The following is a 27,731-nucleotide window of genomic DNA, read 5'->3' as shown; positions in this document are numbered from 1 at the left end:
GGGCACTTGTCAAAAAGTGAAGGCATTCTAAAGACAGAAAAAGTTTAGATTTCTGTCAGAATTTGACAGTAAAGGTTAGCAAAAGCTCACTCTAGATGAAAAATGTCGAGTGAACTTGAAAACCAAAGAATTTTAATTGAATTTTCTGTCAAAAAAGCTTTGTAAGGTAGAGCTCAATGCTTCAGGGTCCTGTCAGAAGGAGCCGGAAAAAAGAACTGAGGCAACTGCCTTTTTTCTGTGCATGATGGGATACAGGAAGACTTTCCTTTCTTAAAGGCACAGCTCTATTTATATCCTGTATAATGGCAGCCTATGGGCTACACTGCTCTGCATAGTTTTTTTCTCATTTGGAGGTGTAAATAAAGTTTGAGAATATATTTTTTATTATATTTCTAGAATAAATATATGTTTAAAGGTGTATCTATACTACAGCTGTCTTTCTTTCCAACCTCAAGAATAAACAATTTGGCCAGTGTAACTTTTCACCTAGGCTGCACATTGATATTCTTAAGTGGTTTAACAGGCCTTTTTTCAAGAAAGGCTAACATCTACACTTAAGAATACATTACAGAACAGTGCTCCGGGGTCCCCGCAGGCGCGCTGAACTATTCAGTGCTTATGACTATGCATGGAAATCCCCTACGAGAGAAACAACCTTTTGTGCCAAGCTAATCTGTGTGGAAACCAATGGAGTGGACCTTAGCAACGGAACAAGTGTTTGAAAAATTTGCGTCAGTAGTGGAACTTGCTTTATTGGTGTCGCAGGAAGTGAAAACGGAAACCTACGGTAATAGTCTTGAAGCATACTATGAAGATTTGTTATTATAAATGCTGGCATAAGAAGAGATTGTTCCTGGTGAAATTCTTTACGCTCCCGCTGCTTCTGTTGTGTTTGGTCAGCTGAACTTTAATACTCATGGTACTGTTCATTGTCGTCATCATCAAAGTCTTGGCATTTCACTCTTAGTTGTGATGGGCTACTAACTGCCCCAAAAGGTCTTTCATTATCAGAGTCCCCATCATCATAGAGGAGGTGAATAGGCGGGTAAGCCAGGACTTTACTTGGTGACCAAGGCATAGGTAGATTTATGGACTCTGATGATCTGTTTTTTGTGGTAAAAGGGATAGTGGTGCAAATGATCTTTCATATTGCGAAATGGTAGAATGATGTAGTCTCATTGACGATTTCGCTAGTGAATGCTCTTCTGGTGACGGTAAAGCTATTGTCAACAATGGCATCGTCGTAAGTCCTGGATCTGGAATAGTCATCGACAAGCCTGTTGACGGAGTCTGTGAGAAGGTAGCCTCTTTCTAGCATTGTTACCCACACTTTTAGCCTGTTTGTGAGTATATGTCAGTGTGTTTTGCCTGTCTCACTGGGATCCTGCTAACCAGGACCCCAATGCTCATAGTTTGTGGCCTAAGTGTGTATGCCTGTGTAGTGACTAACTGTGCCACTGAGGCTCTGCTAACCAGAACCTCAGTGCTTATGTTCTCTCTGCCTTTACAATTGTCACCTGGGGCAGATAGGCTAGTGACCGTTTTTACCAATTCTAATTGGCACACTGGAACACCCTTATAATTCCCTAGTATATGGTACCAAGGTACCCAGGGTATTGGGGTTCCAGGAGATCCCTATGGGCTGCAGCATTTCTTTTGCCACCCATAGGGAGCTCAGGCAAACCTTACACAGGACTGCCACTGCAGCCTGAGTGAAATAACGCACACATTATTTCACAGCCATTTTACACTGTACTTAAGTAACTTATAAGTCACCTATATGTCTAGCCTTCACTTGCTGAAGGTTAGGTGCAAAGTTACTAAGTGTGAGGGCACCCTTGCACTAGCAAAGGTGCCCCCACATAGTTCAGGGCCATTTCCCCGGACTTTGTGAGTGCGGAGACGCCATTACACGCATGCACTACATATAGGTCAATACCTATGTAGCTTCACAATGGTAACTCCAAATATGGCCATGTAACATGTCTAACATCATAGAATTGTCCGCCCATACCAAATCTCGTATTGGGGTGCCAATCCCATGCATCCCCGGGGCTTCACTATGGACCCCGGGTACTGCCAAACCAGCTCTCTGGGGTTTTCTCTGCAGCTACCGCTGCTGCCACTGCTGCTGCCACCCCACAGAGAGGGTTCTCCCCTCCTGGGGTCTGGGCAGCCCAGTCCCAGGAAGGCAGAACAAAGAATTTCCTCTGAGAGAGGGTGTTACACCCTCTCCCTTTGTGTTAGAAATGGGGTCTTTGGTTGGCAGTCTGGTTACCCCCTGTCCAAGCAAGGACCCTCACTCTAGTCAGGGTAAGTCACACACAATCCAAATTATCCTGTGCCCACCCTCTGGTAGCTTGGCACTGAGCAGTCAGGCTTAACTTAGAAGGCAATGTGTAAAGTATTTCTGCAATAAATCATACAATAACACCATATAGCACCACAAACATACACCACACAGTGTTTAGAAAAATATATAATATTTATCTGGATATTTGCAGGTCAAAACGATCAAAGATGCAATAAGTAAATGTAGAGATATCACTGAAAAGTGATATAAAGTGTCTTAAGTCTTTTAAAAGCAAACAAAGTCTCTTTCAAGCAGAAAGTACCTGGTTTGTGTGAAAAATCTCCGCAAAGGGCCGCAGAGGAGGAGAAGCGTGGAAACAAAGGGGTGTGTGTCGATTTCTCGGGCCGCACACGGTCGATGCGTTTTTAGTTTCCACGCAGGAACGGCTGTGCGTCGATTTCCGGTGCTCGGTCGTGGGTCCTCTTCAAGTTGCGGGGTTTTCAGGCGCCTGGGGTCTGTGCGTGGAATCCTGGGCTTGTGACAAGCTCTGCGTCGTTCCGGTGGGCGTTGCAGGGAAATTTCTCCCGCACTGCAGGTGCTGTGTCGATTTCCCCTCTGGAAGTCGGGCTGCGTCGTCCAGGTTGGCTGTGCGTCGATCCAGTGGGCCGTGCGTCAAAGTTCCAGTCGCAACGCAGGCACCACGGCGATCTTTTCCTTGCGAAGTCGAGCTGCGTCATTCCGGTTCGGCATGCTGTGAATTTCTCAACACAGGACAGGCTGTGCGTCGGTTTTAGCAAGCTGTGCGTTGAATTTTCACCGCACAAGGTGTCCAGTTGTAAGAGAGAAGTCTTTTTGGTCCTGAGACTTCAGGGAACAGGAGGCAAGCTCTATCCAAGTCCTTGGAGAGCACTTCTTCACCACAGCCAGGGAGCAGCAAGGCAGAAGGGCAACAGCAAGGCAACAATCCTTCATAGAAAGCAGTCAGGTGAGTCCTTTGGGCAGCCAGCCAGTTCTTCTTGGCAAGATGCAGGTTCTGGTTACAAGTTTCTTCTCCAGGAAGTGGATGAGGTGGTAGGGCAGAGGCCCTGTTTTTATACCCAAATGTGCCTTTGAAGTTGGGGAGACTTCAAAGAGTGGCTTAGAAGTGCACCAGGTCCCCTTTCAGTTCAATCCTGTCTGCCAGGGTCCCAGTAGGGGGTGTGGCAGTCTTTTAAGTGAGAGCATGCCCTCCACGCTCCCAGCCCAGGAAGACCCATTCAAAATGCAGATGTATGTAAGTGAGGCTGAGTATCCTGTGTTTGGGGTGTGTCTGAGTTAATGTACAAGGAGCTGTCAACTAAACCCAGCCAGACATGGATTGTAAGGCACAGAAAGATTTAAGTGCAGAGAAATGCTCACTTTCTAAAAGTGGCATTTCTAAAATAGTAATATTAAATCCAACTTCACCAGTCAGCAGGATTTTGTATTACCATTCTGGCCATACTAAATATGACCTTCCTACTCCCTTCAGATCAGCAGCTACCACTCCAACAATGTATGAGGGCAGCCCCAAGGCTAGCCTATGAAGGGAGCAGGCCTCACAGTAGTGTAAAAACGAATTTAGGAGTTTTACACTACCAGGACATGTAGACTACACAGGTACATGTCCTACCTTTTACCCACACAGCACCCTGCTCTAGGGTTTACCTAGGGCACACCTTAGGGGGGGACTTATATGTAGATAAAGGGGAGTTTTCAGCTTGGCAAGTACTTTTAAATGCCAAGTCGAATCTTCAGTGAAACTGCACACACAGGCCTTGCAATGGCATGCCTGAGACAAGGTTAAAGGGCTGCTTAAGTGGGTGGCATAATCAGTGCTGCAGGCCCACTAGTAGCATTTAATCTAAAAGCCCTGGGCACATATAGTGCCTTCTACTAGGGACTTATAAGTAAATTAAATAGTCCAATTGGGTATGGTCCAATGTTACCATGTTTAAAGGGAGAGAGCATATGCACTTTAGCACTGGTTAGCAGTGGTAAAGTGCGCAGAGTCTAAAAACCAGCAAAAACAGTGTCCAAAAAGTGGAGGGAGGCAGGCAAAAAGTTAGTGGTGACCACCCTAAGGCTGTCCGGTCTAACACTTTGGAAATAGGTGTTAAAGGCTGGGGAGGGGTAGCCTCTCCCAGCCTCTGGAAATGCTTTGAAGGGCACAGATGGTGGACCCAAGTGACCCAGACTGTCCAGTGGTCCAACTGTTCTTGCCTCCCCTCTCCAGACAGTAATCCTGTGCACCACATGAACTGCAGCTTCTAGGGCTTCTGTGCTAATTTCCATGGAATCCTTCATGTACAGCCAAGCCCAGGTCCCTAGCACTCCGTCCTGCATTGCCCAACTCCCTGAGTTGACCTCTGCCTTCATGGGACCCTCTTTTACAGTGTTGAGATGACCGCTGTGTTCAGTCCTCTTGAACCCGTGTTCAAGGACTTCTGCAGGTGCTACCTTCTTGTACATGGGCTCTCTACGTTGCTGAGGGCCCCCTCTGTCTCCTCTCTCAAGTGGCGACATCCTGGTTCTTCCTGAGCCTGGGCAGCACCCTTTTTCTTCAACTGCAACTCTTGCAGCTAGCAAGGCTTGTTTGCAGTCTTTTGCCAAAGAAACAAATGCTGCATCCTCCAGCACTCCGTGTGACATCTTCTGCACGATGGAGAAGTTCCTAGCACCTTTCCTTGTTGCAGAATCTTAAGCGTCTTCCATCCAGAGGCAGCCGTTTTGCACCTTCATCCGGGGTTTAGTAGCCTCCTGCCCCCCTAGACACTTTCACGACTCTTGGACTTGGTCCCCTTCCTTTGCAGGTCCTCAGGTGCAGGAATCCGTCTTCAGTGCTTTGCAGCCTGTTGTGGTCTTTGCAAAATCCTCTATCACAAGTTTAGTGTGTTTCTGGGGAAATAGTAGTACTTTACTCCTACCTTCCAGGGTCTTGGGGTAGGGTATCTTGGACACCCTTAGGGCCAGATATAGCAAAAGACAATTTTGCGAGTTGCAAATTGCGATTCATACCGACTCGCAATTTGCAACTCGCAAAATTGTATGCAGAAAGGTGTCTCAGACACCTTCTGCGACTCGCTATGGGGTCGCAAAGACCCACCTCATGAATATTAATGAGGTGGGTCGCAAATTGCGACCCCCATAGCGAGTCCCTGCACTCACAGGGATGGTGGCCTGCTGGAGACAGCAGACCTCCATGTCTGTGACTGCTTTTTTAATAAAGCAGTTTATTTTTTTTGACTTGCAGCCCGTTTTCTCTAAAGGAAAACGAGTTGCAATTCAAAAAAATAATGAAACCATTTGGTTTCATTTTTTCAGCCTGCTCTGAAAAAATATTTTCAGCGACATTCACAAAGGGGAAGGGGTCCCATGGGAACCCCTTCCTGTTTGCGAATGAGTTACCACCCACTTCAAGTGGGTGTTAACTGCGAGTTGGTTTGCGACCGCTTACGCGGTCACAAACCAACTCAGCATCGCGGTGCGAGTCGCAAATAGGAAGGGAACACCCCTTCCTATTTGCGAGTCGGATTCACATTTTGCGAGTCGGTACCGACTCGCAAAATGTGAATCAGCATCGCGATGTCCGTTTTGCATGTCGCGAACTGCGTTTTTCGCAGTTTGCGACATGCAAACCAGTTGCTACATCTGGCCCTTAGTGTTTTCGTACACTCCTAGCGACCCTCTACACACTACACTAGCCTAGGGGTCCATTCGTGGTTCGCATTCCACTTTCTTAGTATATGGTTTTTGTTACCCCTACGCCTATAACATCCTATTGTATTCTACAGTGTTTGCACTACTTTCTGACTGTTCTAACCCTGAATATTGTGTTTTTTATGATATAGTACCAATATGATATAAGTGGTAGAGTAGGAGCTTTGCATGTCTCATAGTTCAGCCTAAGCTGCTCTGCTATAGCTACCTCTATCAGCCTAAGCTGCTAGAACACTACTAATCTACTAATAAGGGATAACTGAACATGGCACAAGGTGTAAGTACCATCAGGTACCCACTATAAGCCAGGCCAGCCTACTACAGAGTCATCGTCGGCGAGACAGCCACCGTCGACGGTATGGCCGTTGACAGAAGCTTAGATGACGAGGTCTTCTTCGGCGACGTTGCCCTTGTCGACGAGCTCTTCGTCGATGAAGTTGTTGACGAGGTTAAAGCATATTGTTCTTGGGCCATCGACGGTGTATGTGGCGATGAGGAACTGGAGTAGGTTGTCGATGGGGCATCCAACGAATGGTGTTTAATAGCCTTCACCGTTACGATTGTCATTGACAGCGGAGACAATGCCATAATCATGGGAGAACTTGGTGAAGTAAAGGTAGGAGTTATGGTCATTGTTGTTACCGTCAACGAACGTGTCCACGGTGGTTTATTAATCGACGTTTTTGTCGACACTGAATCTGATTTTTTTTACTCTCAACCTTGACAGAGCAGATTGTGAGGCATCTTTAAGGACAGTTTCCTTCAGTGAAGGAGTAGTGGGCAGAGACTTAGGTAAGAGTTGTTTGGAGGTTGAAGGTTGATCTTTGTACATCCTCTCCTGGCCACTGTCGGTATAATTGGATTTTTTACTGACTTTTGCCTTTGGCTCTGAATAACGTTTTTCTTCAATTCTCTGCCTCTTACTTGAAGTTGTAGCCTGTGATTAATTATCACTGTCCTCCTCAGATAGAGGAGGACTGGTCTTAAGTTTCTTAAGCCACAATAAAAGTCTACCTTCTCTGTCCTTAAAAGTTTTTTGAGAGAAATTTAGTCAGCTTTTACAGTCATTTACCTTATGACCTGGATATAAACAATAAATATATTGCTTGTGAGGATCCTCTGAGTGAGGTCTGAAAAGGCTTTTCTTTAAAATCTGGGACTTATCCAGTCCAGTTGTACTAATAATTGCTAAAGAATGAAGTTCTTTTTATAATTTTGTGAGGAAAAAACAGGTAGTTGAGCAGAGCTCGAGGAGACTCCCTTCACGTGACATGCGGTAGAAAATCTGAGGGAAACAGCCTCTGTTGGGAGTGTTCTAGAGGGTGCTGGTGTCTGATTGGTTATAGGTCAAGTTTAGTCCTTTTTAAAAAAGGAAGTAGATAGCCTATTAAACAGAATGTGCATTGCCATTATAGCCTATGAAACTAACATGTACTGCTTTATAAGGTTACTGCGGGACTCCCACTTCGACAACAGGGAATATTCAAGCATGTGAATCTATGAAAGATCCAATATTCGAGAATATATTGTACCCTGCCTTAGGGCTGTAAGGCCTTCTGTAGGGAAGACTTACATATACTGCATGCAGTGTTAGGGGACATGGCACACAGGCTGTGTGCCATGTCATGTTTTCATTTTTAGCTGCACAAAGAGACGCAGTCTGCAATGGCAGCCTGAAGGTGAGGGGTCCCTGAGGGTAGCACAATACATGCTGCAGCCCTTGGGGACCCTTTTTGACACCCATACCCTAAGTACCAGGGGTACCAATTGCTGGGGACTTACAATGGTGCCAAAGGTATTGCCAATTGAGGAACAATTGTACAGTTTTAGGGAAAGAGATCTGGCACTGGAGACCTGGATAGCAGGAATCTAGTACACTTTCATTCAAAACTGCATCATGTAGCAGGCAAAAAGTAGGGGGTGACCATGTCGAAAAGGGGCACTTTCCTACACTTTGGGGCTACGGCAGCCAGGGGGCAGGGAACTGGACAAGCAGTTCGTCTTTTTTGGGATCTGTTACCCCATCCACAAAATGGCTAGGTAGCCTGCTGGGCTGGGGGTTTGGCTGAAACTGCAGATGCCCCACGACCATGGAAGGAGAAAAAGGACTGCAGCTATGTTCGGGAACCAAGAGAAAGGCTCAGGGACCTGGCAGTGGCTTAACTTTCCTAAAAATGCTCAAGCATTAAATCAGCTTTGTCGCGAAACAAGAGGGAGCGATCAAATGGCTTGTTAACAAGGGATGAATGCATTTCCCTGGAAAGCCCAGAGGATCCAACTAGGCCGGGTGATGGAGGGCCACTGTGAAGGACCTGGCCCTGCTTAGAGAGTCTCTGGTGTCTAGCCCACTCTTGATAGGGAACTTTGCTGCATGCTCGTCGTCCTTCAAGGATTGGTCGCACGAGGGCGTGGCTGTCTTCAGGAAACATGGGGAGCAGCTGCCCAACCAAGTTCCGTAATGCATGGGAGTATCGGTCGAAGAGACATGCAGTTTTCACTAACTGCAAAGTCAAAATGGCCGAAGAGAAAATGTGCTTCTCAAAAGTATCCAGCCTCTTGGATTCCCTATCTAGTGGGGTGGAAAGGAAAGTGTTAGGTTTAACTTTGGCTGCAAAGGCCTATATCACAAGGCTCTCAGGGGAGGGATGCTGGGAGAGGAAAGCCGAGTCTCCTGGGGCAGGACGATGACAACGGACAGTCATGTGGTGCACAGGAGCCCCCATGCAAGGTTTAGCTTAGGCTCCCAGGCGAACATTGGTGAGGGCCTCACTAAAGGGGAGCATAGGTTAAATAGAGTTCTACTCTGGGGGAAGCACCTCTGTTAAGACGTTGGTCTTGACCTCGACAGCAGGAAGTAGTCGGTCAAGGACCTCTGCTGCACTGTGCATCACAATAATGAAGGATGCACCTTCCTCCGAAACCGGGCCCAGAGAAGAAGGCATGCCAGAATCTGGGGAGGTGTCTAGACTGCTGGCATAACCAGTTCTCTTCCTGGTCAGGATCATCTCCCAAAGAGGCATACTCTTCATCCTCATCATCCACCTCAGTCAGGAAGGGCCTGTCAACAAGCGGCAAATCCAGGGGTGGATATGGTCTGGATGACGTTTGTGTAAGAATTGAGTCGAGGCAGAGGGGCCAATTCCGACTCAGATATGTGGATGGGTTCCTTGTTCAGTTGTGCCAGCAGTATCGAGGTTGACGCCAGAGGGACTGAAGTCGGGGTGGGTGTTGTCGGCATCAGAATAGACCGCAGGCGTGGATCCATTTGGACCAGGTGGCATTGGAGGCAAACTCACTGGTGGTAACTCAGCCGGGTCCCCTCACGGCCCCTGGGTATCAAAGGCTCGCCACAGAGAGCCAACGGCCAAAAAATGATGTGCTTGGAGTCTTAAAGTTCCTTTAGCAGGGCAGGAGGTCACTACACTTTCAGGAAAGACTTGGGTAGGGCGGAGTGGACCCTGACGCTGGCTCCACAGGTGGAGAGCAGAAATAGGGCCTAAATGCACCATTTTGGACCAGTGAGTCGAAGAAAGTTTCAGCTTCTTCTTCTTGTGCTTCATGCTGGTACCCGACTTGGAGGAACCAGTCTTGGAGTGGGAGAACCTCGGGAACAACTCCAAGACAGACTCAAGACCTTCTTTGGAAGTGGGACTGGGAGTGACGTGGGGGGCTTCTTCTGCAGTGCCACAGGAGCTTTATTGTCTGTTGGTAAAGCACCTAGGGGTACATTGACATGCACTCACCACAGGCCTTGGGGTAGTGGCCAGGCCCAAGTACCAAAGACAAACCAAATGGGGATCATACACAGACATCAGTCTGTGTCAATTCCCGCAAAGCTTAAACTCTGTAGGATTATATATATATATATACATATATATATATATATGTGTGTGTGTGTTTGTATGTGTGTATTTTTTCCTGCTCTCAGTTTGGCTCCATACTTTCCAACTGTGCGTTTTTTGTCAGAAGAATATTTACACCACCGTGTTTTCACAAGAGGCTCTTGACAAGTCCAGTAACTGTGTCGTGTCGCAAGGCAGTTGTTTAACTGTCAGTTACTTATTTCATTTGATTTCTACAGCCTCAAATGCCATCTCAAGATTAAACACAAAGCTGTATTAATAAAAAATTGCCGATAACTTACCATCGATTACGTATGATCTTGCCAACATCAGTATCGATATTCAGCATGGAAATATAGGCGTACACAATTCCATAGACGGTGTCCGTTTTGTCTATGCACTGCAAGGCTTTTGCCTTCAACTGCTTCACTGTGTACACGTCAAAAATTGACTGCACTAGGAATAAAGTCGAAATTTCGATAAATTAATTATTTTTTTCCATTGAGAGGTCTGCATATAGATGTGAATGGACAGCGTTCAGCTTTTATTCAGTGACAGTCCAATTTCTCATTGACAGGACATTTTCAAATATTTTGTGCAAGGATCTGAGGTGGTCGTATGTTAGTGTATGCATGTGATGTGTCAAAGCTGCGAAAGCATGATGCTGGGTTCTGTGAGCTAGGTGAGTCTAGCGGTTAATTACAGGTAGGCACATGATGGAAGGGGTGCGCCCTGTCTAGAACTATGATGCTATGTTTGCTAGGGCAGTGGTTCCCAACCTGTGGGCCGGGGACCCCTGGGGGTCCGCAAAGCCTCCTCAGGGGGTCCGCGACTGCTTAAAAAATTTAATAATATTAGGTCCCAGCTATCAGTAATGACTTAGTGGGGGTCCCCGGGTTCCAATAATGATTCAGTGGGGGTCCCTGGGCTCCAGGATTGATAAAATGGGGGTCCACAGAATTCAAAAGGTTGGGAACCACTGTGCTAGGGCCTAATAGGAATAAAGAACGAACCTCCTAAGTGACTTCACACTAGTCTACCTTCCAATTAAAACAAAATCAGGAAATCACAAAACATTCTACTACATACACTGCACAAATTGAAATGACTAGCTGTGGGGCAAAGTCTACGATTGCATTTCTATGCCTAATTCACAAAGCACTTGTGGACAAGATCTCCATGTTGGGCAGTCTACTGCAGCATATTTCATCTCTCTTTGTCAGTCACTTGGGTCTGCAGGAAAAACAGAGCTGATTTTCTATTCTTGTCCCCAGTAGACGTAAACATCTAGCTTATTCTAATTATTGCCAACAGGGCAACTGTAGCACTTAGACAAGGGCCACTCGCTTCTGTGAGCTTGGCGTGTCGATCCAAAATGACCGGAGTTGTCATGTGCCGCAGTCCTCGAAAGTTCAGCTCATCATGGCTGTGCAGTGGCAGTTCTATATACAGGCATATGTTCAGCCAAAAACTGCAGCCTGGTCTTTTTTGAGCCACAGAAGCAGTGGGCTTAGCAGGGACCCACCCACAATCCCCAGAATCATTTTATAATAGCCAGCAAATAGTTGTTCTAACCAGTAGTACCTGTTGCGTCACCAAGTAGCTCCAACATCAAAATATACTCAATATCAGGCATTGATAGAGTCCTATATGGGGCCTATTACTTGGAGATTAAGGGCCGTATTTATACTCTGGTTGCGCCGAATTTGCGTCGTTTTTTTCGACGCAAATTCGACGCTAAACTAACGCCAACAAATGCCATATTTATACTATGGCGTTAGACGCTTCGGGCGCCAAAGTGCCCGGAGTGAGCGTCATTTTTTAGCGTGAACCCCTTCCTTGCGTTAATGAGATGCAAGGGAGGCGTTCCCGTCTTAAAAAATGACTCCCAGGCCTTTACGTGGTATTTATACTCCCGGGCAAAAATGACGCCCGGGAGTGGGCGTGGCCAAAAACGGCGCATTTGCGCCGCTTTTTAACGCCTGGGTCAGGGATGGCGTTAAGGGACAAGTGGGCTCAAAATGAGCCCACAGTGCCCTCCCCTGCCCCCAGGGACCCCCCCTGCCACCCCTGCCCACCCCAGGAGGACACCCAAGGATGGAGGGACCCATCCCAGTGAAGTACAGGTAAGTTCAGGTAAGTATAATTTTTGTTATTTTTCAATTTTTTTTGGGTGGCATAGGGGGGCCTTATTTGTCCCCCCCTACATGCCACTATGCCCAATGACCATGCCCAGGGGACATAAGTCCCCTGGGCATGGCCATTGGGCAAGGGGGCATGACTCCTATCTTTACAATGATAGGAGTCATGTTGATGGGGGATGGGCGTCGAAAAAAAATGGCGCAAGTCGAGTTACGACGATTTTTTCGACGTAACCTGACTTGCCCCATTTTAAGACGCCCATACGCCATTTTCCCCCTACGCCGGCGCTGTCTGGTGTACGTGGTTTTTTTCCACGCAAACCAGGCAGCGCCGGTCTGCTTGCGCCGGCTAACGCCATTCCATAATTACGGCGCCCGCATGGCGCTTCAGAATGGCGTTAGACGGCGCAAAAATTTTTGACGCTAAACTGCGTTAGCGCAGTTTAGCGTCAAAAAGTATAAATATGGGCCTAAGAGTTTATTCCCACAGCAGTTCCTGGCTTTATGAAGTTGAGTGCATTCTAATTTTAAGAACTGCTGGTCGTAGGGCATGGGCTTACTTTGCCCTCCTATATATGATTTATATGCAATATAGCGATTTCTGGTTGTCCTCTCCCAGTTCTGTTTACATTTCTCAGGTAACTGGGTATTGTGGTGGTTCAGCGTGAAAACGTTTTCAGTTAGAATGCCTGAAACGAATTAATTCAAATGTCCTCGAATTATATCACTTCTATCCTTTCACCACACCAGAATTAGCCTGAATTGATGAGAAAGTAAGTCTGCCTCTGGCTGAATGAGACTTAATTAAGCAGTCTGTGCTTCATTAGCCTTCAGTCAAGTTATTTCTTGTGTCAGCGATTGTAGGAAAGTACCATCTTGCCTGGCATGTTACCCCCATTTTTCACTGTATATATGTTGTTTTAGTTGTATGTGTCACTGGGACCCTGGTAACCCAGGGCCCCAGTGCTCATAAGTGTGCCTGTATGTGTTACCTGTGTAGTGACTAACTGTCTCACTGAGGCTCTGCTAATCAGAACCTCAGTGGTTATGCTCTCTCATTTCTTTCCAAATTGTCACTGACAGGCTAGTGACCATTTTTACGAATTTACATTGGCTTACTGGAACACCCTTATAATCCCCTAGTATATGGTACTGAGGTACCCAGGGTATTGGGGTTCCAGGAGATCCCTATGGGCTGCAGCATTTCTTTTGCCACCCATAGGGAGCTCTGACAATTCTTACACAGGCCTGCCACTGCAGCCTGAGTGAAATAACGTCCACGTTATTTCACAGCCATTTTACACTGCACTTAAGTAACTTATAAGTCACCTATATGTCTAACCTTTACCTGGTAAAGGTTAGGTGCAAAGTTACTTAGTGTGAGGGCACCCTGGCACTAGCCAAGGTGCCCCCACATTGTTCAGAGCCAATTCCCTGAACTTTGTGAGTGCGGGGACACCATTACACGCGTGCACTACATATAGGTCACTACCTATATGTAGCTTCACCATGGTAACTCCGAATATGGCCATGTAACATGTCTATGATCATGGAATTGCCCCCTCTATGCCATCCTGGCATTGTTGGTACAATTCCATGATCCCAGTGGTCTGTAGCACAGACCCTGGTACTGCCAGACTGCCCTTCCTGGGGTTTCTCTGCAGCTGCTGCTGCTGCCAACCCCTCAGACAGGCATCTGCCCTCCTGGGGTCCAGCCAGGCCTGGCCCAGGATGGCAGAACAAAGAACTTCCTCTGAGAGAGGGTGTGACACCCTCTCCCTTTGGAAAATGGTGTGAAGGCAGGGGAGGAGTAGCCTCCCCCAGCCTCTGGAAATGCTTTGTTGGGCACAGAGGTGCCCAATTCTACATAAGCCAGTCTACACCGGTTCAGGGACCCCTTAGCCCCTGCTCTGGCGCGAAACTGGACAAAGGAAAGGGGAGTGACCACTCCCCTGACCTGCACCTCCCCTGGGAGGTGTCCAGAGCTCCTCCAGTGTGCTCCAGACCTCTGCCATCTTGGAAACAGAGGTGCTGCTGGCACACTGGACTGCTCTGAGTGGCCAGTGCCACCAGGTGACGTCAGAGACTCCTTGTGATAGGCTCCTTCAGGTGTTAGTAGCCTTTCCTCTCTCCTAGGTAGCCAAACCCTCTTTTTTGGCTATTTAGGGTCTCTGTCTCTGGGGAAACTTTAGATAACGAATGCATGAGCTCAGCCGAGTTCCTCTGCATCTCCCTCTTCACCTTCTGATAAGGAATCGACCGCTGACCGCGCTGGAAGCCTGCAAACCTGCAACATAGTAGCAAAGACGACTACTGCAACTCTGTAATGCTGATCCTGCCGCCTTCTCGACTGTTTTCCTGCTTGTGCATGCTGTGGGGGTAGTCTGCCTCCTCTCTGCACCAGAAGCTCCGAAGAAATCTCCCGTGGGTCGACGGAATCTTCCCCCTGCAACCGCAGGCACCAAAAAGCTGCATCTCCGGTCCCTTGGGTCTCCTCTCAGCACAACGAGCGAGGTCCCTCGAATCCAGCGACACCGTCCAAGTGACCCCCACAGTCCAGTGACTCTTCAGCCCAAGTTTGGTGGAGGTAAGTCCTTGCCTCACCTCGCTGGGCTGCATTGCTGGGAACCGCGACTTTGCAAGCTTCTCCGGCCCCTGTGCACTTCCGGCGGAAATCCTGTGTGCACAGCCAAGCCTGGGTCCACGGCACTCTAACCTGCATTGCACGACTTTCTAAGTTGGTCTCCGGCGACGTGGGACTCCTTTGTGCAACTTTGGCGAGCACCGTTTCACGCATCCTCGTAGTGCCTGTTTCTGGCACTTCTCCGGGTGCTACCTGCTTCAGTGAGGGCTCTTTGTCTTGCTCGACGTCCCCTCTCTCTGCAGGTCCAATTTGCGACCTCCTGGTCCCTCCTGGGCCCCAGCAGCGTCCAAAAACGCCAAACGCACGATTTGCGTGTAGCAAGGCTTGTTGGCGTCCATCCGGCGGGAAAACACTTCTGCACGACTCTCCAAGGCGTGGGGGATCCATCCTCCAAAGGGGAAGGCTCTAGCCCTTGTCGTTCCTGCAGTATTCACAGTTCTTCAGCCTAGTAAGATCTTCTTTGCACCAACCGCTGGCATTTCTTGGGCATCTGCCCATCTCCGAGCTGCTTGTGACTTTTGGACTTGGTCCCCTCGTTCCACAGGTACCTTCAGACAGGAATCCATCGTTGTTGCATTGCTGATTTGTGTTTTCCTTGCATTCTCCCTCTAACACGACTATTTTGTCCTTAGGGGAACTTTGGTGCACTTTGCACTCACTTTTCAGGGTCTTGGGGTGGGTTATTTTGCTAACTCTCACTATTTTCTAATAGTCCCAGCGACCCTCTACAAGGTCACATAGGTTTGGGGTCCATTCGTGGTTCGCATTCCACTTCTGGAGTATATGGTTTGTGTTGCCCCTATCCCTATGTTTCCCCATTGCATCCTATTGTAACTATACATTGTTTGCACTGTTTTCTAAGACTATACTGCATATTTTTGCTATTGTGTATATATATCTTGTGTATATTTCCTATCCTCTCACTGAGGGTACACTCTAAGATACTTTGGCATATTGTCATAAAAATAAAGTACCTTTATTTTTAGTATAACTGTGTATTGTGTTTTCTTATGATATTGTGCATATGACACTAAGTGGTACTGTAGTAGCTTCACACGTCTCCTAGTTCAGCCTAAGCTGCTCTGCTAAGCTACCATTATCTATCAGCCTAAGCTGCTAGACACCCTATACACTAATAAGGGATAACTGGGCCTGGTGCAAGGTGCAAGTACCCCTTGGTACTCACTACAAGCCAGTCCAGCCTCCTACATTGGTTGTGCAGTGGTGGGATAAGTGCTTTGAGACTACTTACCACTCTTGTCATTGTACTTTTCATAAGAGAAAAATATACAAAACAAGGTCAGTGTATATACACATAGCCAAAAAGTTTTGCATTTCCTCTTTTCACTCTTTTCTAAGTGCTGAAAAGTACTTCTAAACTTTCAAAAAGTTCTTAAAAGTTTAAAAAGTTTTTTTCTGTCTTTCCAAAAAGTTCTGAAAACTTTTTTCTCTTTTGCTATCACTTTAACTCTCTCTAAAAAATGTCTGGCACAGGCCAAAAAGTTGAACTGTCCAAACTTGCATATGATCACCTTAGCTGGAAAGGAGCAAGGAGTCTCTGCATAGAGAGAGGTTTGAGTGTAGGGAAGAATCCTTCCTTAGAACTGTTAATTAATATGCTTAGAGTACAGGATAAGGCCATAAGTGCCCAATCTGTAGAAAAAGTAGCTAATGGTTCTCAATCTGATCCAGGGACTCCCCCAGGAAAAGGTTCAGGAAAGAAACTTCTCAGCCTGCCCATTACTAGACAGTCTAGCATAGTTGGTACAGAGGTTGAATCACATCATACTGATGATGTGCTCTCACATTATACTGGTAGCCAAGCTGTTAGGGTGCCCTCTGTAAGGGACAGGTCTCCTTCTGTTCATTCCCATCATACCTCTGTATCTAGAAATGTCCCTCCCACCCACCCTGATGACAGATTGTTGGAAAGGGAGCTCAATAGATTGAGAGTGGAGCAAACCAGACTGAAGCTCAAGAAGCAACAGCTGGATTTGGATAGACAGTCTTTAGAAATAGAGAGGGAAAGACAGAAAATGGGTTTAGATACCCATGGTGGCAGCAGCAGTATTCCCCATAGTCATCCTGCAAAAGAGCATGATTCCAGGAATCTGCATAAGATAGTTCCCCCTTACAAGGAGGGGGATGACATTAACAAGTGGTTTGCTGCACTTGAGAGGGCCTGTGCTGTACAGGATGTCCCTCAAAAGCAGTGGGCTGCTATCCTATGGCTATCATTTACTGGAAAAGGTAGGGATAGGCTCCTTACTGTAAAAGAAAATGATGCTAACAATTTCCAAGTTCTTAAGAATGCACTCCTGGATGGTTATGGCTTAACCACTGAACAGTACAGGATAAAGTTCAGAGATACCAAAAAGGAGTCTTCACAAGACTGGGTTGATTTCATTGACCAGGCAGTGAAGGCCTTGGAGGGGTGGTTACATGGCAGTAAAGTTACTGATTATGACAGCCTGTATAACTTGATCCTGAGAGAGCATATTCTTAATAATTGTGTGTCTGATTTGTTGCACCAGTACTTGGTGGACTCTGATCTGACCTCTCCCCAAGAATTGGGAAAGAAGGCAGACAAATGGGTCAGAACAAGAGTGAACAGAAAAGTTCATACAGGGGGTGACAAAGATGGCAACAAAAAGAAGGATGGTAAGTCTTCTGACAAGGGTGGGGACAAATCTAAAAATGAGTCTTCATCAGGCCCACAAAAACACTCTGGTGGGGGTGGTGGGCCCAAATCCTCCTTTAATCAGAACAAGGAAAAGAAACCATGGTGCTATTTATGTAAGATAAAAGGCCATTGGACAACAGATCCCAGTTGTCCAAAGAAAGGCACCACAGCTCCTACCACTACAACCCCTACTGCTACACCTAGTGTCCCTACTAATAGCAGTGGTGGTGGGAGCAAACCTACTAATAGCCAATCCAAGGGAGTAGCTGGGCTCACTTTTGGTAATTTAGTTGGGGTTGGTCTGATTAGGGAGACCACAGAGGCTACTTTAGTCTCTGAAGGGGCTATTGACTTAGCCACTTTGGTTGCTTGCCCCCATAACTTGGAGAAGTACAAGCAACTAACCCTAATAAATGGTGTTGAGGTCCAGGCCTACAGGGACACAGGTGCCAGTGTCACAATGGTGATTGAGAAACTGGTGCACCCTGAACAACACATACTTGGACACCAGTACCAAGTAACCGATGCTCACAACATAACACAAAGCCACCCCATGGCTGTTGTAAATCTCAACTGGGGGGGGGTATCTGGTCCAAAGAAAGTTGTGGTAGCTTCAGATTTACCTGTAGACTGTCTATTAGGGAACGATTTGGAGACATCAGCTTGGTCAGATGTGGAGTTGGAGGCCCATGCAGCAATGCTGGGCATCCCAGGGCATATTTTTGCTTTGACAAGGGCTCAGGCCAAAAAGCAAAAAGGACAGGGAAGCTTGGATCCTGGAACAATGGACCAAGTGCTCCCTAAAGCTAGGGCTAGTAGAAGCAAACCACTTCCTACTATCCCTCCCTCTACAGTGGATTCTACTTCTGAGGAAGAAGAATTCCCTCCCTGTGCAGAACCTACACCAGAGGAGCTGGAAGCAGACACTGCTGAGCTTTTGGGTGAAGGGGGGCCTGCCAGAGAGGAGCTGAGTGTGGCACAGCAAACCTGTCCCACATTAGAGGGTCTCAGACAGCAAGCTGTCAAACAGGCTAATGGGGATGTCAGTGACTCACACAGAGTTTACTGGGAGGACAACCTCTTGTACACTGAGCAAAGGGATCCTAAACCTGGAGCTGCCAGGAGATTAGTGATTCCTCAGGAGTACAGAAAGTTCCTCCTAACACTGGCACATGACATTCCCTTAGCTGGGCACCTGGGTCAAATGAAAACTTGGGACAGATTGGTACCACTGTTTCATTGGCCTAGGATGTCTGAGGACACAAAACAATTTTGTAAGTCCTGTGAAACCTGTCAAGCCAGTGGCAAGACAGGTGGCACTCCAAAGGCACCCCTTATCCCACTGCCTGTGGTTGGGGTTCCCTTTGAAAGGGTAGGGGTTGACATAGTTGGCCCCCTTGACCCTCCTACTGCTTCAGGCAATAGGTTTATCTTGGTGGTAGTGGACCATGCCACAAGATATCCTGAAGCTATTCCTTTAAGGACCACTACAGCTCCTGCAGTGGCAAAGGCCCTCCTGGGAATATTTTCCAGGGTGGGCTTCCCAAAGGAAGTAGTATCAGACAGAGGAAGCAATTTCATGTCTGCATACTTAAAGGCCATGTGGAAGGAGTGTGGTGTAACTTACAAGTTCACAACACCCTATCATCCACAAACAAATGGACTGGTGGAGAGATTTAATAAAACTCTCAAAGGCATGATTATGGGACTCCCTGAAAAACTCCGCAGGAGATGGGATATCCTTCTACCATGCCTCCTTTTTGCCTACAGGGAGGTACCCCAGAAAGGAGTGGGCTTCAGCCCCTTTGAACTTCTTTTTGGACACCCTGTTAGGGGTCCAATCACACTTGTAAAGGAGGGTTGGGAACAACCTTTAAAAGCTCCTAAGCAGGATATTGTGGATTATGTACTTGGCCTCAGATCAAGGATGGCTGAGTACATGAAAAAGGCCAGTAAAAACCTTCAGGCCAGCCAAGAGCTCCAGAAGCAGCAATGGCATGATCAGAAGGCTGTTTTGGTTCAGTACCAACCAGGGCAGAAAGTGTGGGTCTTGGAGCCTGTGGCCCCAAGAGCACTCCAAGATAAATGGAGTGGACCCCACACAATTGTTGAAAAGAAGGGTGAAGTCACCTACTTGGTTGACTTAGGCACTGCCAGGAGTCCCCTTAGGGTGCTCCATGTCAACCGCCTGAAACCCTACTATGACAGGGCTGATCTCACCCTGCTCATGGCAACAGATGAGGGACAGGAAGAAGACAGTGATCCTCTACCTGATCTCTTCTCTTCCACAGAACAAGATGCTCTTGTGGAAGGTGTAGTTTTGGCTGATTGTCTTACTGCTGAGCAGAAAGATAATTGCATAAATCTCCTAGGACAATTTTCAGAACTCTTCTCCATTGTGCCAGGCACCACTTCTTGGTGTGAGCACACTATAGATACTGGAGACAGTTTACCTGTCAAAAGTAAGATCTATAGGCAGCCTGACCATGTCAGGGACTGCATAAAGCAAGAAGTTCAGAAAATGTTGGAACTAGGAGTGGTTGAGCACTCTGACAGTCCATGGGCTTCTCCTGTGGTACTGGTACCAAAACCCAATTCTAAAGATGGAAAGAAAGAAATGCGGTTTTGTGTAGACTATAGAGGTCTCAACTTGGTAACCAAAACTGATGCTCACCCTATACCCAGGGCAGATGAGCTCATAGATACACTGGCATCTGCCAAGTATCTAAGCACTTTTGATTTGACTGCAGGGTATTGGCAGATCAAATTGTCAGAAGATGCTAAATCTAAGACTGCATTTTCTACCATTGGAGGACATTACCAGTTTACTGTAATGCCTTTTGGTTTGAAAAATGCACCTGCCACTTTTCAGAGGTTGGTGAACACAGTCCTGCAAGGGCTGGAAGCTTTCAGTGCAGCATATTTGGATGATATAGCTGTATTTAGCTCCAGCTGGGATGATCACCTGGTCCACCTATGGAAAGTTTTGGAGGCCCTGCAAAAGGCAGGCCTCACTATCAAGGCTTCAAAGTGCCAGATAGGGCAGGGTAAGGTGGTTTATCTGGGACACCTTGTTGGTGGGGAACAGATTGCACCACTTCAGGGGAAAATCCAAACTATTATTGATTGGGTTCCCCCTACCACTCAGACTCAGGTGAGAGCCTTCCTAGGCCTCACTGGGTATTACAGGAGGTTCATTAAGAACTATGGCTCCATTGCAGCCCCTCTTAATGACCTCACATCCAAGAAAATGCCTAAAAAGGTATTATGGACAGCAAACTGTCAGAAAGCTTTTGAGGAGCTGAAGCAGGCCATGTGCTCTGCACCTGTCCTGAAAAGCCCTTGTTACTCTAAAAAATTCTATGTCCAAACTGATGCATCTGAATTAGGAGTAGGGGCAGTCCTATCACAACTTAATTCTGAGGGCCAGGATCAACCTGTTGCTTTTATTAGTAGAAGGTTGACCCCTAGAGAAAAGCGTTGGTCTGCCATTGAGAGGGAGGCCTTTGCTGTGGTCTGGGCTCTGAAGAAGTTGAGGCCATACCTGTTTGGCACTCACTTCATTGTTCAGACAGACCACAAACCTCTACTTTGGCTAAAACAAATGAAAGGTGAAAATCCTAAATTGTTGAGGTGGTCCATATCCCTACAGGGAATGGACTATACAGTGGAACATAGACCTGGGAGTAGCCACTCCAATGCAGATGGACTCTCCAGATATTTCCACTTAGACAATGAAGACTCATCAGGTAATGGCTAGTCTTATTGTCCTTCGTTTGGGGGGGGTTGTGTAGGAAAGTACCATCTTGCCTGGCATGTTACCCCCATTTTTCACTGTATATATGTTGTTTTAGTTGTATGTGTCACTGGGACCCTGGTAACCCAGGGCCCCAGTGCTCATAAGTGTGCCTGTATGTGTTACCTGTGTAGTGACTAACTGTCTCACTGAGGCTCTGCTAATCAGAACCTCAGTGGTTATGCTCTCTCATTTCTTTCCAAATTGTCACTGACAGGCTAGTGACCATTTTTACCAATTTACATTGGCTTACTGGAACACCCTTATAATCCCCTAGTATATGGTACTGAGGTACCCAGGGTATTGGGGTTCCAGGAGATCCCTATGGGCTGCAGCATTTCTTTTGCCACCCATAGGGAGCTCTGACAATTCTTACACAGGCCTGCCACTGCAGCCTGAGTGAAATAACGTCCACGTTATTTCACAGCCATTTTACACTGCACTTAAGTAACTTATAAGTCACCTATATGTCTAACCTTTACCTGGTAAAGGTTAGGTGCAAAGTTACTTAGTGTGAGGGCACCCTGGCACTAGCCAAGGTGCCCCCACATTGTTCAGAGCCAATTCCCTGAACTTTGTGAGTGCGGGGACACCATTACACGCGTGCACTACATATAGGTCACTACCTATATGTAGCTTCACCATGGTAACTCCGAATATGGCCATGTAACATGTCTATGATCATGGAATTGCCCCCTCTATGCCATCCTGGCATTGTTGGTACAATTCCATGATCCCAGTGGTCTGTAGCACAGACCCTGGTACTGCCAGACTGCCCTTCCTGGGGTTTCTCTGCAGCTGCTGCTGCTGCCAACCCCTCAGACAGGCAACTGCCCTCCTGGGGTCCAGCCAGGCCTGGCCCAGGATGGCAGAACAAAGAACTTCCTCTGAGAGAGGGTGTGACACCCTCTCCCTTTGGAAAATGGTGTGAAGGCAGGGGAGGAGTAGCCTCCCCCAGCCTCTGGAAATGCTTTGTTGGGCACAGAGGTGCCCAATTCTGCATAAGCCAGTCTACACCGGTTCAGGGACCCCTTAGCCCCTGCTCTGGCGCGAAACTGGACAAAGGAAAGGGGAGTGACCACTCCCCTGACCTGCACCTCCCCTGGGAGGTGTCCAGAGCTCCTCCAGTGTGCTCCAGACCTCTGCCATCTTGGAAACAGAGGTGCTGCTGGCACACTGGACTGCTCTGAGTGGCCAGTGCCACCAGGTGACGTCAGAGACTCCTTGTGATAGGCTCCTTCAGGTGTTAGTAGCCTTTCCTCTCTCCTAGGTAGCCAAACCCTCTTTTTTGGCTATTTAGGGTCTCTGTCTCTGGGGAAACTTTAGATAACGAATGCATGAGCTCAGCCGAGTTCCTCTGCATCTCCCTCTTCACCTTCTGATAAGGAATCGACCGCTGACCGCGCTGGAAGCCTGCAAACCTGCAACATAGTAGCAAAGACGACTACTGCAACTCTGTAACGCTGATCCTGCCGCCTTCTCGACTGTTTTCCTGCTTGTGCATGCTGTGGGGGTAGTCTGCCTCCTCTCTGCACCAGAAGCTCCGAAGAAATCTCCCGTGGGTCGACGGAATCTTCCCCCTGCAACCGCAGGCACCAAAAAGCTGCATCTCCGGTCCCTTGGGTCTCCTCTCAGCACGACGAGCGAGGTCCCTCGAATCCAGCGACACCGTCCAAGTGACCCCCACAGTCCAGTGACTCTTCAGCCCAAGTTTGGTGGAGGTAAGTCCTTGCCTCACCTCGCTGGGCTGCATTGCTGGGAACCGCGACTTTGCAAGCTTCTCCGGCCCCTGTGCACTTCCGGCGGAAATCCTGTGTGCACAGCCAAGCCTGGGTCCACGGCACTCTAACCTGCATTGCACGACTTTCTAAGTTGGTCTCCGGCGACGTGGGACTCGTTTGTGCAACTTCGGCGAGCACCGTTTCACGCATCCTTGTAGTGCCTGTTTCTGGCACTTCTCCGGGTGCTACCTGCTTCAGTGAGGGCTCTTTGTCTTGCTCGACGTCCCCTCTCTCTGCAGGTCCAATTTGCGACCTCCTGGTCCCTCCTGGGCCCCAGCAGCGTCCAAAAACGCCAAACGCACGATTTGCGTGTAGCAAGGCTTGTTGGCGTCCATCCGGCGGGAAAACACTTCTGCACGACTCTCCAAGGCGTGGGGGATCCATCCTCCAAAGGGGAAGGCTCTAGCCCTTGTCGTTCCTGCAGTATTCACAGTTCTTCAGCCTAGTAAGATCTTCTTTGCACCAACCGCTGGCATTTCTTGGGCATCTGCCCATCTCCGAGCTGCTTGTGACTTTTGGACTTGGTCCCCTCGTTCCACAGGTACCTTCAGACAGGAATCCATCGTTGTTGCATTGCTGATTTGTGTTTTCCTTGCATTCTCCCTCTAACACGACTATTTTGTCCTTAGGGGAACTTTGGTGCACTTTGCACTCACTTTTCAGGGTCTTGGGGTGGGTTATTTTGCTAACTCTCACTATTTTCTAATAGTCCCAGCGACCCTCTACAAGGTCACATAGGTTTGGGGTCCATTTGTGGTTCGCATTCCACTTCTGGAGTATATGGTTTGTGTTGCCCCTATCCCTATGTTTCCCCATTGCATCCTATTGTAACTATACATTGTTTGCACTGTTTTCTAAGACTATACTGCATATTTTTGCTATTGTGTATATATATCTTGTGTATATTTCCTATCCTCTCACTGAGGGTACACTCTAAGATACTTTGGCATATTGTCATAAAAATAAAGTACCTTTATTTTTAGTATAACTGTGTATTGTGTTTTCTTATGATATTGTGCATATGACACTAAGTGGTACTGTAGTAGCTTCACACGTCTCCTAGTTCAGCCTAAGCTGCTCTGCTAAGCTACCATTATCTATCAGCCTAAGCTGCTAGACACCCTATACACTAATAAGGGATAACTGGGCCTGGTGCAAGGTGCAAGTACCCCTTGGTACTCACTACAAGCCAGTCCAGCCTCCTACAGCGATGGGATGTTTGAGCGTGCTGTTACAGGTTCTGCTGTGGTGGAATGGGGTGGTCCAACCACACGCCATGTCGTTATACAATCACAACAATACAAAAACTCTCCAATTTGATTTTATTTAATTTTACTTAGAAGTACATGGAAAATCATTAGTCAGTGAAGTACAGTTTGAGGAGGCGTGTTTTTACTCATTTTAGGAATGCCAGTAGCTTTGGGTTTAGTTTGTGGTGGTCAGGGATCGAGTTCACAGTCTTGAGGCAAGAGACTCTAAAGGTTGAAGTTTTTTTTCTTTTCAGTAGTTCAAGGGGCAGTCTGTCCATCTTCCTATTATTTAGTTTTCCTCTTGGCGAGTTGCAGTTATACCATCAACTTGGAGGGCGAACTATTGGGGATGGTTTTGTGAGATACACATGCGATTATTATTTACATTTTTGCTTTGAGGGGAAGCCAATGGGAGTAGGATATGTTTTTGGCATGGTGACAAGCATTGCAGCATCATGGGGTATGCTTTTTAGAGAAGCAGCAGAGGTTTTAGGTAAATGGTTGATTTCTGAAATCTTACTGAGAGACTGAAAGCTTAAAAGATTCTTTAAAATATGTAGTTTATGGGCGACAGATTTAGTTAGTCTGACAATATGGTAAGTCAGTTTTACAGTTTCATGTATGGGCCTAAGGGATGGAAAATGCCTGGTGAATGCGTCCATCTAGCCATTTTTGTACAGGAGGTAGAAAGTCTTTCGAGAAGAGCCATTTTTTGTACAGGAGGCAGAGAGTCTTTTGAGAAGAGTTAATTCACTTTTGGTCAGATTCATTCTATAGAGAGAATATACACTCAGTGAGTTTCTCTAAAAAGATGTTCATGTTACTGAAGCACGAGGGTTCCAAGATACAAAAAAACAGACGGTGATCACTGGAGCACTGATGTAGGTGGATGGAGCTGTCTTGAAGTACTTAAGTAAGTGCTTCTATGTAAAAGCTGAAGAAAAATGACAAAATATGGAACATTGTGGAATTCAAATGGTTCGAGTTTTACGAATTGAGATTTTGGGGAAAGGAATGAGTTAAACAACTTTAGAACATTTTCTTTTACTCCCTTTTTGACATTATGATCTAGGACAGCGGTTCTTAACCTTTTGAAGTCTGTCGACCCCCACTTAATTATTACTAACATCAGCTGGGGATCCACTGCCTAAGCAATTTTTATGATCGAACCTCAAAAAAATGCACAAAAATACAAAAACAAGTATACAACATAAACATGCTCAACAATTGATTTTTTTTTAATTTCATAATCAAAAGTAGAGAAAGTACTCTGTTTTTAATTTTCATTTTTTGTTTGTATATACTTATTTATAATTAATTTTAATATTATTTAATTTTATAAAATAGTCACGGACCACCTTAATAGGCCTCACGGGTTTCGTCCGGTCTATTGACCACAGGTTAAGAACCACCTATCTAGGGTATCAAACGCTGCTGAGTGATCGAAAAGCACCAAAAGGCAGGCATCAGCATTGACTAGTATGCTTAAGGCATCATCTATTGCTTGGATTATGACAGTTTCGAAACTGTATTTGGAAGTGAATCCAGATTTATAAAATGTATTAGGATATGGGTGATTTAGTAGATGAATGGAAACAGCTTTCGCTATGATTTTGCCGAATGGAGCGGAATTTTGAGACTGGGATCTAAGTTTGGATTCTCAAAAAAAGAGGCTTCTTGAGAAATGGGGCCAATTGGCCCTTTTATTCTGAACAATACTGACTGTCATTAGCACAAGAAGAGAAGTTTTTTGGGGTAGTTTTTTAAGGGAGTAGCAGAAATTGGATTCCTAGCATAAAAAGAGGGGGTTATAGAGGAGCTGATAATCAGGAAATCTTGCCTGTCAGTTTTGTTCAAGGAGGTCCATGAGGTAGTGTGTGTTTTGTGGCTAACTGACGACACTGGTGTTCTACCTTTTTTTGAGAGTTCTTCACCATATGACTCCATTTTAGGTACCAAAAAATGTTGTTAACATTGGTCTGCAAGCTTGGTATTTTTAGGGCTGGAAAGAAAATAAGGGCCAGATGCAGGAAACGATTAGCGTATCGCAAACGGCAAAAATTGCCGTTTGCGACTCGCTAATCGCATGTTCCTATGCAGAAATGCATATTGCGAGTCGGGACCGACTCGCAATATGCATTTCAGAATCGCAAATAGGAAGGGGTGTTCCCTTCCTATTTGCGATTCGGAGAGGCATGCAATACCATTTGCGACTGCATATGCGGACGCAAATGGTATCGCAGTTACCATCCACTTCAAGTGGATGGTAACCCACTCGCAAATTGGAAGGGGTCCCCAGTGCTGGATGCATTAAATATACGTCCCACAAGTTCACCGAAGTGAGTCGGAAAGTTAGTATTCAAAAGGGACTGTATCTCCGCCGATGACCTTGCCACCTGAAGTGCGTAGGTCTCGCTAGCAGATGTAAGGGCCACATGCTTTTGGAACAATAAAGCTTTTAGCCGACTCAACTTGTCGAAATCAACCTTGGAAGTAGCAATATGAGGCCAGATGTCCGCTACCTCCCTAATTTGAGTGGGGGGAAACAACACATTCCCGCAGCACGTAACGGTCTTGTTGACAACGACGATGTAAACTCTTCCGGCACGCATGCCACAGCAGCGTTCGCTGTTAAGAACAATGTAACTGCCGTTAGAAAGCACCTGGAAAGTGTTTTTAATAACCGGGACTGGAACTCCCTTCAGATAACAAGCTAAGTTAGCAATCGAAGCATTACACGCCCCGTGCAATGACAGCTGTTTACAAACCATTGAATGGCTGACAGAAGCTTCGCATTCGCTGCCGCTAAGAAAAACCTCCTTCAAACCATTAACACATCTGTACTGAAAGGGAAGGTCCCACACCTCGTGTATGTAACTGTCTCCCAATAGTTCATATCTACCCACCGGAATATGCTTCAAACACGAAGTAAATTGCTGCAGCCTCTTGTTGTGAAAGCTTCCAAATCTCATTATAAACCTCGTATAAGAACCTTTTCTTCCGTGGTACTCTGGGACCTGACAAAAAATCTTGTAAATCAGTATTATTAGACAGTAACATGAGATGTGACTTAACTGCATCCAGCGTGGAGGACTTCAACCATTGCTGACAAAGCTTCCCCACACTGTCTGTAGTTATAATATCAGCATGTTCTGGTGAAACGTAACGAGGGTCTGCCCTACTAGTCCTGAACCCCCCTGAAGAGGTGACAAAACGTTGATGACACATATTAGTGTCTACAGGCCATAATAACCACCCGCCTGGATGTAACGATGAAGTGTTAAGTGTACCATTATGGACCCAATGTGTAAAGTCACCGAAAGTAGCATTCATATAGTGCTTCCAATTTTGTAATTTAGAAGGGACAGGTATACTAGGCAAAGTTAACTCCTTAATTGTCGCTAAGCCCAAACAGCTAGTCTGTTGTACTGTGTCATTGAGGAAAATCATCTGCACAGGGATAATACATGCTCTAAATAACGTGTCCCTGCCTCGCATTTGCCAATTTTTCGTACCCCAAACACTTTTCAAGTCAACAGTTTTCAACCAGTATTCATATCCTT

At 46.6% G+C, this 27,731-nt stretch overlaps 1 protein-coding gene across 1 annotated transcript in view; it reads right to left on the bottom strand.

The window, feature by feature from the left end:
- Nucleotides 1-27,731, bottom strand: part of MEIOB (meiosis specific with OB-fold) — a 564,292-nt gene that overhangs the window by 136,074 nt on the left and 400,487 nt on the right. The window contains exon 9 of the mRNA XM_069212275.1: nt 10,176-10,329. Coding sequence (XP_069068376.1) covers nt 10,176-10,329 — 154 coding nt within the window. The remainder of the gene's footprint in view (nt 1-10,175; nt 10,330-27,731) is intronic.

The sequence above is a fragment of the Pleurodeles waltl genome, chromosome 10 (assembly GCF_031143425.1).
Source record: "Pleurodeles waltl isolate 20211129_DDA chromosome 10, aPleWal1.hap1.20221129, whole genome shotgun sequence".
In the NCBI taxonomy this organism is placed as follows: Eukaryota; Metazoa; Chordata; class Amphibia; order Caudata; family Salamandridae; genus Pleurodeles; species Pleurodeles waltl.
This window is presented reverse-complemented; position numbering and strand designations above follow the sequence as displayed.